Genomic DNA, 16615 nt, shown 5'->3' on the forward strand with positions numbered 1-16615 from the left:
ATGGATGATGGGGCTTGGTACTAAAAACAAAAGTACTTGAATTTGCCAGATGGTGGTGGTGCACGTCTTTAATACCAGCACTCAGGAGGCAGAGGCAGGTGAACCTCTGTGAGTTCAAGGCCCGCCTGGGCTACAGAGTGAGTTTCGGGACAGCGAGGGCTGTTACACAGAGAAACCCCGTACCAAAAAAAAAAAAAAAAACCAAAAACAAACAAGCAAGCACTCCCATCTCTAAACGCTTCTCTCCTATGGCACACCTGATCAAAAGAAAGCAAGTCAGAGTAGGAATAATGGAAAAGAGAATGGGGACAGATTGTCGTCTTTGTCTATCTCATTTACCTCTATGATGGGTTTGAGCATGAAGCCTTGGGGCTGAGGAATAGAGAGTATGTGATGAGGCTGAGGTTGGGCCAGCGCCCAAGGCAGTCTTGAGAGTTGCTGAGCAAGGAGTTGTCTTCTCAGCCTCAGAGGACCTTTCTTTGTCTCCCCGCAGGTGTTCCCTCAGGTCCCCGAAATGTCATCTCCATCGTCAATGAGACATCTATCATCCTGGAGTGGCATCCTCCAAGAGAGACCGGAGGGCGGGACGATGTGACCTACAACATCATCTGCAAGAAGTGCCGAGCTGACCGCCGGAGCTGCTCCCGCTGTGATGACAATGTGGAGTTTGTACCCAGGCAGCTGGGCCTGACTGAGTGTCGTGTCTCCATCAGTAGCCTCTGGGCTCACACCCCCTACACCTTTGATATCCAGGCCATCAATGGAGTCTCTAGCAAGAGTCCCTTTCCCCCACAACATGTCTCCGTCAACATCACCACAAACCAGGCTGGTGAGTCTGGAGGGGTTTGTGTGTCTGTCTGTCTGTGTGGCTGCCTTTTCATCCATCTCTATGTATAGTCATAGCCAAATCCACACCCATCCCACCAACCTGCCTTCAGGCCTCCTTATAGGAGTAAAGAAGTCAGATGACAGATGCTTGTGACTGTGGAGGAAACTGATGTCACCTTTCACCCTCAAATCCTCCTAGCTGGAAACTAGGGGATTTTCTTGTGCCCAGCATCAAAGCAAATATGTGTGTCTAACTGGAGAGGGTCTGGTACTCTGCATCCAGTCAGGCCTTAGTAAGGGCTACTGGGCAAATGGATGGAGAGATGATGGTTAGATGGTGTATGGGTACATGGATGGCTAGAGAATGGATGGATGAGTGAATGGATGGTCGATGTACAGATAGAAAGATGGGTGGCTGGGTAGGTAGAGGAATGAGTGGTGGAGGCATTACACATCTTTGAGAGAGATCCGGAACATCCATGGTGCTTTCATAGGAAAGCCAATGAAGTGAACTTCATTTTCCATTACACTCTTGTTTCTCCAGAGTGCGTTCTTCCCCGGGTACATGCTACAGTGCTACAAAGTCCTCGGATAGACAATAATAGACACCTAGGACCCTGAGTAGCTCTGCAGCCTGCGTAGATCAGAACACATCTTTCTGTCTCTGTTTATTTCTTACTCTCCCCATCCTTCCCCATTATTGCTTTCTACCCCTTGTAGAGCCATCCGTTTCCTTTTATGTCTGTTTAGCCAGTCCATTCATGCACTAGCTCGTGTATTTACTCATTCATTATGAAGAGAGAGTTATTTAGCACCCACTTTATACCATGCTGTGGATGCGGATGCCGTGAGAGATACAGTGATACTGAGACACAGTGGTTCATCCCATGGAGCTCATTAATGGGATAATTTACAAGGCGCTGACCTAAAGCGCAGAGTTGTAAGGTGTTGTGTTCTAAGAATAGCGTGCTATACACTAGCAGTAAAAAGAGAAAGAAATGCTTGTCCCCTGTATGGGGGAGCAAGACTCAGAGGGCAAGTGAATATCACATCTATAGGTGACAGGGGTCATCAACAGTGAACAGTGATCTTATCTATAATTATATAGTTTTAATAAAATGTTCTATAAGGATAACTCGTTAACAGAATAGCAGAAACTAAATATCTTTCTTTGCTTTCTTTCTTGTTCCGTATCCCCTTTCTTGACTTCTCTTTTTTTTTACTCCACCCTGCCCTACTCTTATACATCCCATCCTCAAGCTTGCTCCACCCTTTTAATATCAGGCATTTTTGATGGCAGATGATTCTTGGGTTAATGCTGTCAGAACTAAGAAGAAAAGAAAGTGTTATGGGAAAACATGGCTATCCAGATGGCTGTGCTGGTGTGTGTGTGTGTGTGTGTGTGTGTGTGTGTGTGTGTGCACGCGCGCGCATGTGGGGCTTGTGTGTGTTCATGTGGTGTGTTTGTATGTATGTGTATGATCACGTGTTTGTATGCAGAAGTGTATAGTGAGAAGATAGGAATGGAAGTGTAGAAACTTCCAGCTGGTGACAGTAGCCCGGTGCCATGGAGACGAAGGTTGGGCCAGTCTGTCTTTCCCAGAAAATGGGACGGCATTTTCTGCATTATTGCTGAGCATGTAACATGGGCAGTCTTTGTTAGCAAGTATTTCCCTTGGAGAGTTAAGGCAGGAAACTGACTGAAATATTTTTGTGTCCCAGCTTCTGGGAATATGGGTCCTGCCAGGCTGTCATGTTACTGCGGGCTTGGCTGTCTTTTCTCTCTCTCTAAGCATGTGCGAATAAACCTGCCACTTACATCAGTTTGCTTTTATTTCTTCCCCTCCCTTCCCTTCCCCTGCTATTCCCGAACCTGCCCATCTGCTTGTCTTGCCATCTGCACCTTCCTGGGCTTCAGTGGAGCCGAGGGACTGGGGCTCCTAAAAGGGGCCCTGCGTTACCAACATTCAAAATATTTATTTTTATCCCCACTCGTTTATGCCTGTGCAAACACATTTCTCCTGCTCTTTATTCTCTAACAGATCCTTTATTCCTAACCTTCCCCTATTTTTTTTTACTTCATTATAACCTTCCAATATAGAATTCTTCTTTGATAATTCTGGAACTTTGAAAGTTTATAATCGGCAAGAGAATGACGCAATAGCTTCTCGGTAGCATGTGTTTCATCTAAAGCAGTATCAGATTGGCTAGTGGCTCCTAGTCTGTGTGCTATGTAACATTAAGGAATAGTGTCTATTTCGTGACTTTGTACATGAGTGCAAGGCGTCTTCAGCCAGTGGCACTGTTTTTTGTTTAAGGTAGGAATGACAAAAATGAATACTCAACCCCATTCCTTTGCAAGAACAGTTTAGAAATGTGAGCAGCTTACCATGTGTGCATCTTACCATAGTTAGGAGACTAATAGTAGGCATCCAGAAACCTCAGTGTGGGGAATGAAGCGGGTGGACCCGTGTGTAACCACAAGTCATAACATGTCTAACCTTCTCGGGACACCATTAAGTACATCTAGTGTTGGAGATAGGTAGGATAGCCTTTCCCCACTGCCCCGCTGCCCCGGCCTCACAGTGTGATCCATGTTAGTGTCTGTGGCTTCCACTCTCCTGAAAGTAGATGGCAGACCAAAAATCTGACCAAGAGAAGTCCTGAAATCAATCATTAAGTCAATCTGTGAGTATTACCTGAGCCAGGAACTGCTTGAACTGTGGACTGATTGGGCACTATTGGGTGGGTCCACATGGATAAACAGAGTAGAGGTTACCATAGATACCTCTTATGTGTGTTCTTTTATAGTCACACAGAACTATGGGTGTGTAGCCTCATTTAATCCTCATAATTACCCGATAATTACCCATCTTTCTGATAATGAAGTAGAGGTTTGTGGGGATTTGGAGAATCTAAGATGGAAGGGTGTGGAGAGAGTGAACATGATCTCACGTCCTGGTTTCAGACTTCTTACATCCTATCCTAAAAGTGGATGGTTTCTCTGGGTTCCTCATTTAGTAGTTCATGACAGGAGACTTTTCTGGTCCTCCAGGGAAAGAATTCTGTAATTCTCTTGCATGCCATTGGGCAAGAGGCCCATAGTTCTTTACTCAGACTCAAGCATGACGTGATACCACCTGTGATTCAGAGTCTCTGTCCTCCATCACAGTCCTAATCATGAGATTCCAGGACCTTGGTTCCCTTGATTAATATCATGAGAGGATGGTCACCCAGGATACAGTCGGGGCAAAGATGTTCTGCTACTTCTGAGCACCTCTGGTGGGTCCACCCCTAGCAAGCTCTTTGCAGAGATGTAACTCAGATTTAGAAACCAGGTTTGGAGTGTTTTAGAAGTTTCCCATCATCTAAAGCTCCAGAGAATAAATAGTGTTCCCCAATCTCAGACTCAGGTTTGTGACCATTTTATCTTTAAACCTATCAAAAATCACATTATGGGGGGACATATCACCTATAAACTCTCTCTAAGCTAGTGTCATGTAGCTGGACCACTTTAGCTGTCAAAAAAATGTCCATCATCTTTGGTCAAGGCTGGTCATGAATTATGCAAGTTCAGATTTACGTGAGGGCTGGAGGGATGTCTCCTCGCACTGAATGCAACTGCTGTGAGTTTAAAACAGGCTGGGTCAGGTAAAATTATCCATGTTCCCGTGGCCAAACCATCTGCAGGGAGGCTGTTAGCATCACGAGCACCCACAGTCATTCCCCGGCACCTGGCCTCAGATTACTCTGATGGCCGGACCATCCGACCATCAGAGAGAAATAAGTGAATGACAAGCATCATGTCTCTCTCTGCTGGCTAGCCCCAAAGTATCAAAGTCAGGGAAAAGAACCCCAAGAGCTTGGGAGTGGGGAGATGAATCATACCAAGGCCTGGTTTGAGGTTATTCGAGCCAAAGAGAACAAACTCAAAGGCCAGAAGGCCAGACAATAATGGAAGGAAACCAGTTGGGCTAGGTGAAAGGCAGGGGGGACTGATGGAGAGTGTAGAGAACGGCAGGACATACAGACAGCCATCACCCTGTTCCAGCAAGTGTGGACTGCCTGATTTGCTAAGCCAGAAATATGGATTTCAAATGTTGACAACTGCCTAGAAAATTTTAAGTACTTGAGAGGCAAACAAATCCAATTCTGGATTTGGGCTGCTGGCTATGGTTGGTAGCCTTTTATTCCAAGGGCAAATCTGATTTACCCAAGCTTTAACATGAGCTGCTGCGCTGTTGAGCCACATTTTGCCTGGGGCAGGCATCTTCCTCACCTCCTGGGCTCACACAGGATGTCCTAGGCTGGATACCCTCTCTGCTCCTCACCTGATTCTCAAAAATTCGTTTAACTGTCAACATCTCTCATTTCTCACCTATGAAATGAAAACCATGATAACCTGCCTCCTGGTACTATAGCAACAAGTAAATGGGACAGAAGATGGAGAAATCACTCTACGTCCTGCCAGGGGCTGGGAGATTAGCATCATTTCTGGGGATATGTCCTGAGCAAATTGCTGGACTTTCCTTCCTCAGATGTTTCCTGCTAAGGCCTCTGAGTCTCATTGTTTGGGATTGATGTTATCTGTATCCATCTGCCCTCGTCGTGTTGATTAGAACAGGCGTCAGAAAGGAGGATACCAAGTCTGCATTAATGAGATAATGATGAAGGTGGGACTCAGTGGTACCCAGTATCTCACTCAGGGTGGTCCTGCATCTCAGAGATGCCCTCTGCCTCCTTTACTTTTAAAGTGTGTGTGTGTGTGTGTGTGTGTGTGTGTGTGTGTGTGTGTGTGTAGAAGCACCACTGCCTCCCTTACTCAGATGATTCTATCAGCTGGAGTTATAGGTGACATTTCTATTGCATACAGTTCATGTATGGTCTGCTGAGCCCCTGCATGTGCATTTCCATCCATCATGTCCACAACACAGACACAATCTATTACTTAGTGTTGTCTAAAATAACTGTGCTGTTTCTGTTGATAGTCACAAGCTCCTACAGTTTGTCCATTTTCAAGGCATTTTTGAAGTTCTTAGGCAATTAAAATCACTCAGAAGCACCGCTTTTCCTACAAAAGAATTACCTAGAACATCAATGCCTCTGAATCCATCTTTATGCATGCAAATACTATATTTAACCAAGGAATAATTTGCATTATTCCTTGGTTAAATATAGTATTTGCATGCATAAAGAATAATCTTTGAATATGAAAAGGAATTTACGATATTGCAATATATTGAGCTCTTTGGAGGAAAGATATTATGTAAATCTCAAAATTAAATATTAAAACAATATTACACGCTGCCTGTAAAAATGTAGAGCTTTAAGATCCCATATGCTGAAACCAGTTCATTTTTAAAGGCTGGTCTCATTGGAAAAGAGTGGGTGAGAATTGCTCTGGAGCAGGGAAAAGATTGAGTCAGGGCTTAAAAAGACTGGAATGACTTTAAAGAAAACCTTGAAAGAAGTAAATAAAGAAAAGTTTTTTTTAAAAAAAACCTTAAGGAAATGAAATTTTCACTGTTCTTAATTCAATTTCATAGTTCATTTCATTGCTGTTCTTTTGTTGCTAACTCCAGGCAGGTTCTGCTTGTTTCTTAAGTCTTGCCATTGAGAAGAAACTTGCAGGTGGCCTTAGAAAGGTCATGGGCAGGCACTGGCATATTATCGGTAGGAATGAGGTCAGCATGTGGCACTGTGGCACTGCTGATGCCCAGGGTTGTGGGTATCAGCCCTCTGCAGCTTTGGGGTTTGTTTTCCCCTGCATGGAGAGCTCTGGGGAAAACTAGGCTCTCTCATCTACCACCAGCTTCCTTGGGAAAGAGCTACAGAGTACCAGGCACAGTGAGGCTTTCAAATATGTGTTGGAGAGCTTTATTCCCCACAGACAGCAATTTATACATGTGTCTGGCTGGAGCTGGGCGACTAGAAGGTGTCTTGGAAATCTACAGGTGACATCTTAGGACCTCTTCCAGATCAGCAAGATGACCAGATATCTTCCTCCGCTGTGGCTCCTAAAAGAACGTAGAGAGCTAATGCTTATGATGATGCTCAGAGGAACAGAAAGAGATTCAGGTACCCTTACAAGGGGGCTGGTCCATCTCTTTGAACACTTGGATTTTGGAAATATAATCATTTAATGTAACCTTTGTGACAGCTGAGCAGGTGCTGGTTCAAATCCTATACATTTCCATCTACTTTCTTAACAAATTTTACACACTGACATCCTCTGTCAATCATATTTTGTTCAGACACCACGGACATAGCAGGGAAGAAACCAGGTAAAGGTCCATGTCTTCAGGGAGTTTATGTTAGTTCACAACACCCACCGAGGCCAGGCTGAGAGGCCCAGGACAGTCGTAAGTGGATTGGTGATTCTGCTGTAACTTGAGGGTCTGAGCCCTACTCCCTGCTTGAGACGTAGGATATAAACCCATGCAAATTCCAGAGAGCACTTCGGTTTCTGGTGTCAGCTGCTCTACAGCAACTGTGTTGAATGGGATAGTTTATTGCTAGCTAAGCGAACTAGCTTGATCTTTATGTGGGTAGGCCACACAAAGATATCGTTTCAGAATTCTTTATTTCTGGTACTGAGTTACAGCTAGTGATGCTGAGAGCTAAGAAAGGCTCTCCCCTGCATCACTGCTAAAATGACCAGAGTGTCACCAGGAACCTGGGGACTTGTTTGTTCTGCTTACACCATCTTGGATCAAGTACTATGAGTATATGGCCTATGAGATGACAGTGGGGTTGCTGACAATGAGATGGCAGGGAGTTCCTAATCCATGCAAAGTCTACAAGAGACATAAGTTAGGTTATGAAATATCTATCATTGGCACTGTGGTCTTGGCAAAGAGAGCAGAAGGTTGGAGAGGGCTCCTGATTGTTGTCCACGTCTGTCTTACTTTTCTGTTGCTGTGAAGGGATACCATGACCAAGGTGACTTATAGAAGAGTTTATTGGGGGATTAGAGCCCCGGAAGGTTGGATTTCATGACCATCAAGGCAGGGAACATGGCAGCAGGCAGGCAGGAATGGCGCTAGTGCTTGCATCCTGATCTACAAGCATGAGGCAGAGATAACCAACTGGGAATGGTGTGAGCTTTTGAAACCTCAAAGCCCCTCCCCAGTGACACACCTCTTTCAACTAGGCCACATCTCTAATCCTTCTCAACAGTTTCACCAACCAGGAACCAAATAATCAAATATATGGGCCAGGGGGGGGGCATTCTCATTCAAACCACCACAACATTCCGTGGTGATAAGCACCCTCCAGGAGTGAGCCAACTTCCAGAAGAGCACTCCCTGAAACTATGGTATTGACTCCAGAAGCCTGTGTCTAGCTAGATGCTTAATACATAGAAAACCTTCCACAAATGTTAACCAATAAATTAATAATGAATGCCTCAGTCTTCTGAAATCAATTTTCAGCGTCAACAGATGATTTAGCTTCAGCTCTCTCCGTGGTTTCTCCATCAGGCATTTCATTCTGGGACTAGATTGGAATTAAGCCCGTAACCCCTCCAAGTACTGATGAGGTGTGGCACCTCTTATGTACTGTATCCCCTTAAGGTGGCCCTGTGGGAGCCACAGTGCTATGACCTGGCCTGCTCTCCTTGGTCCCCACTGGCAGAGAACCGCTGGTAGGCAGACAGTGGCAGCTAGCTGGGATGGTATTCCAATGCTGTTGTCTGTCCACCTGCATCCCAGCTCCCTGCCTGTCATTTTCACAGCGCCATCCATGTTAAACAGGCAGGAGCATGAGGGGTTTTTGAATGCAGCAATTAACAAAACAGTAATCAAGCTAAGTGTTTAATTTCAGAAAATTAACATCTTCTCAGAGCGGATGTGAAAGATGGGGGAAAAGGCACAGCAAATGTTCTGGGTAAATAAAGGCAATGCTGGACCACAAATATTTTGTAGGGGAAAGGGGACTCTGCCAGCAAGCACCCCAGGCCATGGAATCAGTGTCTGCTTAACTATAGAATGGTAGTTATAGCATCAGACCCTAAGATTTTAAAACATGCATTTTCTTCTTTTCCTTTTTGTTCTTCTTTCTTTTCTTCCGGTACATAAGGACAGAGCAAGGGACCAGTCATGTTCCCTGTGATGTATCTGCCCCACAGAAAAAACCTAGTTGTCCTTTCTTTTTTTTTTTTTGGTTTATTGAGACAGGGTTTCTCTGTAGCTTTGGTGCCTGTCCTGGAACTAGCTCTTGTACACCAGGCTGGTCTCGAACTCACAGAGATCTGCCTACCTCTGCCTCCCGAGTGCTGGGATTAAAGGCGTGCACCACCACCGCCCGGCCCTAGTTGTCCTTTCTTAAACATTGCTAGCCACATGGATGACATAGTGATTCCTGGGTGGGCAATAAAGGGTGTGGTGTGTGTGTGTGTGTGTGTGTGTGTGTGTGAGAGAGAGAGAGAGAGAGAGAGAGAGAGAGAGAGAGAGAGAGAGAGAGAGAGAGAGAGAGAGCAAGCATGTGCTCACACACACATTGTAATCATGTTTCTTCTGGTGAGTCCAGCAGGAAGAGGACCAGATCTCATTCCTCCAGGCAATTCCTGTACCTCAGCACCGTGTCTTCTGCTACAGTCTCCCATGTGCCTTAGATCATATCCACAGAATCCACAGACACTGCCTCATAAAACGATGGCATTGTCCTCTGCAGGGTGAGGTTTATGTACAGAGAGGGATGCTTTTAAAGAAGAGGGTGTACAGGAAACTAGGTAGAGATGGGGCCATAAGGTTTCCTTGGTGTCTGTTTCCTCCTTGGGGATAAGTGCTGAGATTGAAGATGGGGACAGCAAGGCAAGCGTCTCTGTGTGGAGGATGTTGTAAGGTCTGAGGCAGGCTTGAGGCTTTGTGATGAGGTGCCACAGTTAAAAGGGAAAGGAGGGGAGCTCTCAGGGGTTACAGTGAGCTCAGCTAGCCTGAAGAAGCCCAGGAAATGGTGTACTCGCAGGGCTGCAGGTCCTTGAGAGGAGAATGTAATCTGACTTAATGAGCAGCTTTCCTTGAGGGGTCTTGCAGGCAGCTGACATTGAGAACAAAGAAAGTGAAGCAGGAGAACGAGACAATGGCTAGAAACCACCCAGCAGATATCCCAGGGGCTTCCAGAAGCCTTTGGAGACAGCATCTAGAAGATAGGTGCAGGCCTACCTATAGCGAATTGTGGAGGATTTGAGTGCCTGTTCCAAGTGTTGTTTATGCAGCTGGATATCCAGGCTTCAATTTTCTCTGTGAAGTGGGAAATAAGTTTGATCGCCAAGAGCGAAGGGGATCGTATTGGGGCTGAAGAGTTGAGGGGGGTGGAATAAATCTAATGAACAATTACAGAGGATGGGAGGTGGAATTTGTCTCTAGAACATGTTGAGAGCTCATTTGAAGCTGATAATCGTGTTTACAAAGACACCCCCACCTCCTGCATGCCTTATCCTTTTGTGTGGCCTTTCTGGCAGTCAGGGTGCCACCTGGAGAGCAGACCCTACAGGGGGACCAGGGATCTATCTTTGGCTTGAGTTTTGACAGTTGTATGATGTGGAAAGAGGAAGATAACCATGCCTGAGGGCAGGAGTACCTCAGATTACATCATTGGAAAGACAGAACCTGAGTGGGACAATCAGAGGGGGGCTGGCTACTCGTGGGTGGAAATGGGGCCAACAAGGGCAGGCGGAGCCAGGAGGAATTACAATGTGTCAGCAAAGATGGTGCTGGGGAAGGACAACATTTAGTGTATAATTTTGAAAATGAAGTAACTTTAGGTGAGGTGAAGTCCAAGCATACACCATGGGCTAAGCAGACAGGGGAGAGGTGAGGAGTTGAGGGAATGAAAAGTGAGTTACTCAGGGAGAGTACATGGGATTCATTCTCTGGAGAGCAAGGCTGGTGGTGGAGGGAGAGGCAGAAACAGCCGTGCATGGAGAGGCGACAGAGGGAAGGGAAAAAATGCCTGGTTGTCTCAGGGCCGGGGCAGTGGTGGTCCAGATGTGTGGCGCTTCTGCATAGGTTGCAGGAGATGCTGAGAAATAATGTCAGAGAGGTGATGAGAGACAGGAAGAACACGGCCCACTTCCTGCCTCTGAGGGGCGGCTGGAGTACAATGGCAAGGGACCAACACTGAAGAGAGCTATAGGGCAGAGGCGCCTTTGAGGAGAGCTTTTCCTGCCACAGTTATAGGGAGAATGCTGGCAGAGGAGGTAGTGGGAACTGGTTTCTGAGCAGCCGTTTTGGTAGGTCCAATAGGAATGTGCTCCTTGAAGGGATGGTAAAGCCAAGGTGGAGGGAAGAGAGATACAGTGGGGATGGTGGAACCCAAGGAGAAACTTACAGGGTGTGTTGCAGGAGAGTGACTGGCTGCCAGGGAGCCACTCTGATGAGAAAAGGGCCTGGGTCATCAGACAAAGGGGCTTGGAGCTCCAGGGCCAGGGGAGGACAGTGCAGTGGTATCAGCCTTAGGATGACAGCAGAGTGGGTCCAGCCACTGCGGGGACTCTGCTGAACATGTCTAACTCAGATATATGGAGGGGGGGACCAGGACATACAACACACTGTAATGTATCTTCTGTTGCCTCCAGACCCTGCCAGCCCCACCAGGGTGGTAGACTTCCTAGTGAGATATTCTATGATCAGATATCAGCCCAAGGGGCCAGACTCATCTTATACCAGGAAAAGCAGTTAGACCCCCAGGAGGCAGCTGAACAGAACACGTCAGATAACCTAGAAGCCCTCAGGATTCTGTCCTTATGTGCCTTAGCCATGATCCTGGCTGACAAGCGAGGACAGCCTCTCCTGATGAATAACTCCCTACCCTAGCCCCGACACACACAGCTCCACAGGGCCTCCCAACTCAGAACTGCTGTCGTTTCTACAGTAAATTCTCGTTTTCTGAGTTATCTTTCTGGTCCTCTTGCTAGGGAGAAGGAGCTGTGGAGACAGGCCAAGCTGGGGTACCAGGAGCAGCATTGCATGGCAGGGCTATTGACTGTAGCAACGTTCTCCACCCTTGCATGAGAGGGTTGCAGGGAGCCCCCAATCTCTCTGGGAACATAAGGATCCCTGAAGACAGTAAGTGACATGAGCTAACTGCCTCCCACTCTCGTGCAAGGCATCCTCGAGGGACAGTGGAATTGCTGAGCTCCTGAGTGTAGGGACAGCATAGATGGCCAGCTAGCATCAGCCCTGGAAAGGAGGCCAGGCTATTTCTGGCTCTGCATTAGCTTGCTGGGGACTTAAGGAAGTTACTTTCCCTCTCTTGCCTTCAGCACTCTAATCTGGAAATTCGAAGAGTTGACAGAAAATTGAATGACCGGGATGTCCTCTCAGAGCTTAACTTTTCGGATTTCCAGATTTGTAGATAAGCAGTTTCCAACCCTGAGCACGCACCAGACGCGTGTGAAGGGCTGGAAGCGTCCTTAAGCCCAGATTACTGCGTCCACCTCTTCCAGGTCTGGGTTTAGCCAGGAGTGGGAATCAGACATCTGCATTATCACCAGGTCCCTGGTGATGCTGATCTGGGACCCCATTCTGAGAACTGACATAGTGAGGTGGATGGTCTCAATGAAGAGCATTTCCCACATACATGCGACATAATAGAAGAAATGAGGTTTCTTCATTAAACCTATATTTTTTTCCAAAATGATGTCATCCACAGATCCCAGGAGTATGTGCACAACACACACATGTACACGAGTGCACACACATGCACCCACCCCTTTGGCTTGGAACCAAACCCTTAATGGAAGAAAGAGCTCATGACTCCGCCTGTGGGCATGAAGCTCAGTCAGCTCACCCAGCTCAGCCCTCACTTTCTGTCATGGAGCCTACTCTGTGACTCAACCAGTATCCCATGGCAGCAATACCTCCTGCATGCCCAGGATGTCCTCTGACCTCAGGTAATTCCAGGTTAGGGAGGGACTTGAAAGGAAGTGCCAGAGTTAACTCCCAGAATAAAACATGAAGCCAGTGTTCACAATAGGAGAAAACAATAAGAGAAATAATTAATTCTGCTTTTGTATTCATATCCAGGCTTGCAACTAATTGCTTATTTATTTAATCTACTTTGACCAGAAGTGTTACTGCACCAAAAGTATTTAATGATTCAGGCTTCCTAATGTAAACTTCAAGCATATTTGTGCAGTGGGATGAGTTTTCATCGGCTGAGGGAGAGCCAGTTCCCAAGGCAGGGTCTTCTTAGCCCAGCTTCTTTCTAGAATGGAAATGTCACCAGAAACTCAAGTCATCAGGGTGCAAATCATTCTTTGCCACCAGTACCTGTGGGCCTGGACTCTTTAATTGACATTTCTACACAGGTTTCCCTCCTCCCCGCCCTGTGGATGTGTTTTCTATGAGAGAAAAGACAACCAGCCACTCCCAAAGGGCCTCTCCTAATTCTGTCATTCATACCTTTCTAGGAACTCTCACAATTTAACCCTGAGGCTCCAGGGGAATTTCAGAGGTTTCCAGCAGCTTAGTGTCCTCCAGAGATGGACTCAGCATCCTGGATTTCATCATCTATGCAAATACAGAAGTTCTGTCACTACTTCCTTGGAACTCCATACTTATCTTTGTTCCCTGTCCCCCTTCCCAGGATTCACAGCTCCACTTCCCTTCTCCCACCCTCTTCTAAATACGAATACCCATGTCTGGTAGAACTAAGCCATTTTCCACCCCTCCCTCTGTCCTCTGAGGACTTTGGAGGAGATCCCAACCTTTGCTGTAAAAGGAAAGTTTTGTCATGCATCTAAAATATGGTTAATGATACTGGTTTAATATGAAATGGCTAAAACCATGCCGCCTGCCCTGAAGATCTTACTCTAGTGATGGAGAACAGGGTGTCTGAAAAGTTAGATTATAGCATGCTGATTCCCAAGCAGAGCACGTGCGTTCCCCAGTGACGCTATCAACAGTGAGAGCTTGAGATGGGCAAAGTCACATAGGGCAGTGCGTTTAAAGGCTTGCGGTGTCATGAAGGTGGGTCACAGTTAAACATGAGAAGCAGGTTCCTGAGCCTGCAGCGATCAATGCCTGCCACACCTGTAAATGTTAAGGAGAGAGTTAGGCCTTTTCCTGATGGGGAGCCACTAAAGGTTTTGGGGTGTCAGGGTAACATGGGTAATGTCAAGCTTCAGGAAGGCTGGTCTAGCAGTCTAAAGTAAAGAGGTCTGTAGGTGGGATATGAGTTCTGGGACAGAAGGATGAGGCTTATGGAGAGTAACAAGATGTGTGAAGAGGCTCCCTCCCCACAGTCAGAGGCTGTCTTACTCTCAGGAACTAGGTAGGCACTTCTTTCTTCCTAAATTGCTTCCTGGAGAAAACAGGCAGACTCCAAACTTCAGATTTCACAGGGAAGTCATTCCTCTTCTGGAATGTGTCTCTTCCACCTTTAGCCCCATTTGGTTTGTCTTTCCTGTCTCCATCCTGCTCCTACCTAGCACCTCCACCCTGACTTGGTTGACAGGTCTATTTATTGCCTCGAAAGTATTTATGAAACAAATATCCAAGGCCACCACTGGATTGGATTGCGCTTCTCACATTTGTCTCGGGGAGCTATGCTCAGGGATTGATTTGCATGTGTGAGCAGTGCTGGTCCCAGAAGGAAAGGTGCAGGTGGATGCCCAGCCTGACAGGAGTGCTAGACCACACATGGCACAGAACACTGGGAAATTTCATAATGTGGGGATTACCATTCCTGTTGCATGGATGAAAAACACAAGCTTCAAAGATGTTAAGGCTTTGGGTTAACTCAAGCTCACGGAGTAAGCAAAAGGCCAAGCTAGGATAGGAACCTGTCTCTCAGCAGCATCGTAGGACCCAGAATACAGCCCTCCTTCATTTCTGCTAATTCCTGCTGCTCTGGGCTGCTTATTATTTATTCCTTATCCACCTTTCTTCACAGCTGTGGTCTATAGTAGAGAAGGCAAGTTATGAGTCCAGGGATGACTGGGCTGGGAAATGATATTCTAGACAGAGAATACAAGGCTGGTATTTCCATATGCTCCAGCAATTCAATCCTCGTTTTACCCTCAAGAGAGATGCTAGCATATGCCACAGAGAAACTGGTCTATGAATGCTCACAGAACTAGGAGGTGTGTGTGTGTGTGTGTGTGAATATGTGTACAGGTGGCTATGGAATGTGTAGGTGCATGTGGTAGTCAGAAGATAACCTCAGGTGTCATTCCCCAGGATTTCTCCACCATGTATTTTTGAGACTGAGTCTCTCACTGCCATGGAGCTTGTCAAATAGGCCAGGTTGGAAACCTAGCAAGTCCCAGGTACTCACCTGTCTCTGCTCTCCCAGCACTGGAATTGCCAGTGTCCACCAGCACACCTGCCTTTTGACTGGGGAGGTGACTGGTAAGCAAACATCTTATTGATGGAGCCATTTTCCCCCGACCCTAGATTATTCTTCTTTATGATGTTTAAAAACACTTTCAAATATGTCTAAGATATATTGTGATCACATTTATGCCCCATTACTCTCATTTATCTCCTACTCTCCTGTTAACTTCCTCTCCCTTCTTTCCAATGAATCATGTGTGTGTGTGTGCGTGCGTGTGTAGGTCATTTGCAGGTCGCTATACCTTTTGTATATTCTGTGTCTGTGGCCATTGCACATCCAAATGACAGCATTCCACAGCAGTTTTCTCCACCCTCGAGCTCTTAGAATTTTCCTGACCCTCCTCTGTGTGTTCCCTGGGTCTTGGAAGGTGGTTTAGAGCTGAGGATACAACAGTCACTTTTTCAGTATTTTGAGCAGTTATGAGTCTCTGTCATCTTGCACAACAAAGAGGCTTGCATGACCCAGGCTGAGAGCAGGAGTAGTCTATGGGTATAAGCATAAACACATAGAAGTCAGTCTGACTACACAAAGCATCAGTAGTACGTCCTCCTGAGCATCTCTGGCTTTCCCATATGTAGGCTTGTGACCCACTTTACAGTAACAGACATGTGTTCACCTCTGGAATGACCCTCATATTCAATTGGAAAATGTTTGGTGGCCCACAAAATATTCTTGCCACTATTGTACCAGTGTATGCATCTTGCCTGCCTAGTCAGAACTATAGTACAAAGGATCCACAGCCAAGAAAGACAGTTGGTGACCTCTCTCTCCTTGTAGCCTACATAACCTGCACAAAACCTTCTGGCACCATGAGCTCTGGCCATCAGGAGGGATGCTGACAGCTCCGTGCCAGCATTATCTTAACAGCCCCAACGTGGAAGCAACTCAAAATAGGGTATTTATGGTAAAAGTGGCTATTTACCTAGTTCAGGCTGAGATAGCATTACCTCAATGGGGAGAAATGGTCACAGTGAGGACCATCTCCTATGAAAATGCCAAGGATAATGACACTACCATACCCACCATGGGCTATGGTGAGACTAGGACCCTCTTTTTGTGAGTCATTTGAGAAAACACAGATATGAACTCCTTCGGACTGAACAGGCCATCCACCTTTCAGGAAACTTTGAAGACCGTCCTCTTAAGCGGAGTAAGTTAGAGGAAACTCAGCAGCTTTCTGAGCTGGGAGAGATGGCCTTGAAACTGGCCCTCCCTAGTAGGACTCCCAGCCATGAGCCACACTGTTTCTTTGTAGAAAAGGTTTGATGACCTTCAAAAAGTCCAAATGTCTTATTTTCATAACTTCTTCAATCATTATACTTCAACAGAACAACTTAATTTTGAGTGGATTTGCAGTTTGCTGTGAATGTTCTTTAAAATTACATGTAAATATTTTCACTGTTTGAAAAGTGTATTAGCATAGTAAACTTGTTTCATTTGTTAG

The 16615-nt window shown here is 46.2% G+C and overlaps 1 protein-coding gene across 1 annotated transcript in view; it reads left to right on the forward strand.

Moving 5' to 3' along the window:
* Ephb1 (EPH receptor B1) overlaps nt 1-16615 on the forward strand; it is a 436566-nt gene that overhangs the window by 309391 nt on the left and 110560 nt on the right. Inside the window, exon 5 of the mRNA XM_075964864.1 lies at nt 494-829. Coding sequence (XP_075820979.1) covers nt 494-829 — 336 coding nt within the window. The remainder of the gene's footprint in view (nt 1-493; nt 830-16615) is intronic.

This window comes from Microtus pennsylvanicus, chromosome 3 (assembly GCF_037038515.1).
Source record: "Microtus pennsylvanicus isolate mMicPen1 chromosome 3, mMicPen1.hap1, whole genome shotgun sequence".
Classification (NCBI taxonomy): domain Eukaryota; kingdom Metazoa; phylum Chordata; class Mammalia; order Rodentia; family Cricetidae; genus Microtus; species Microtus pennsylvanicus.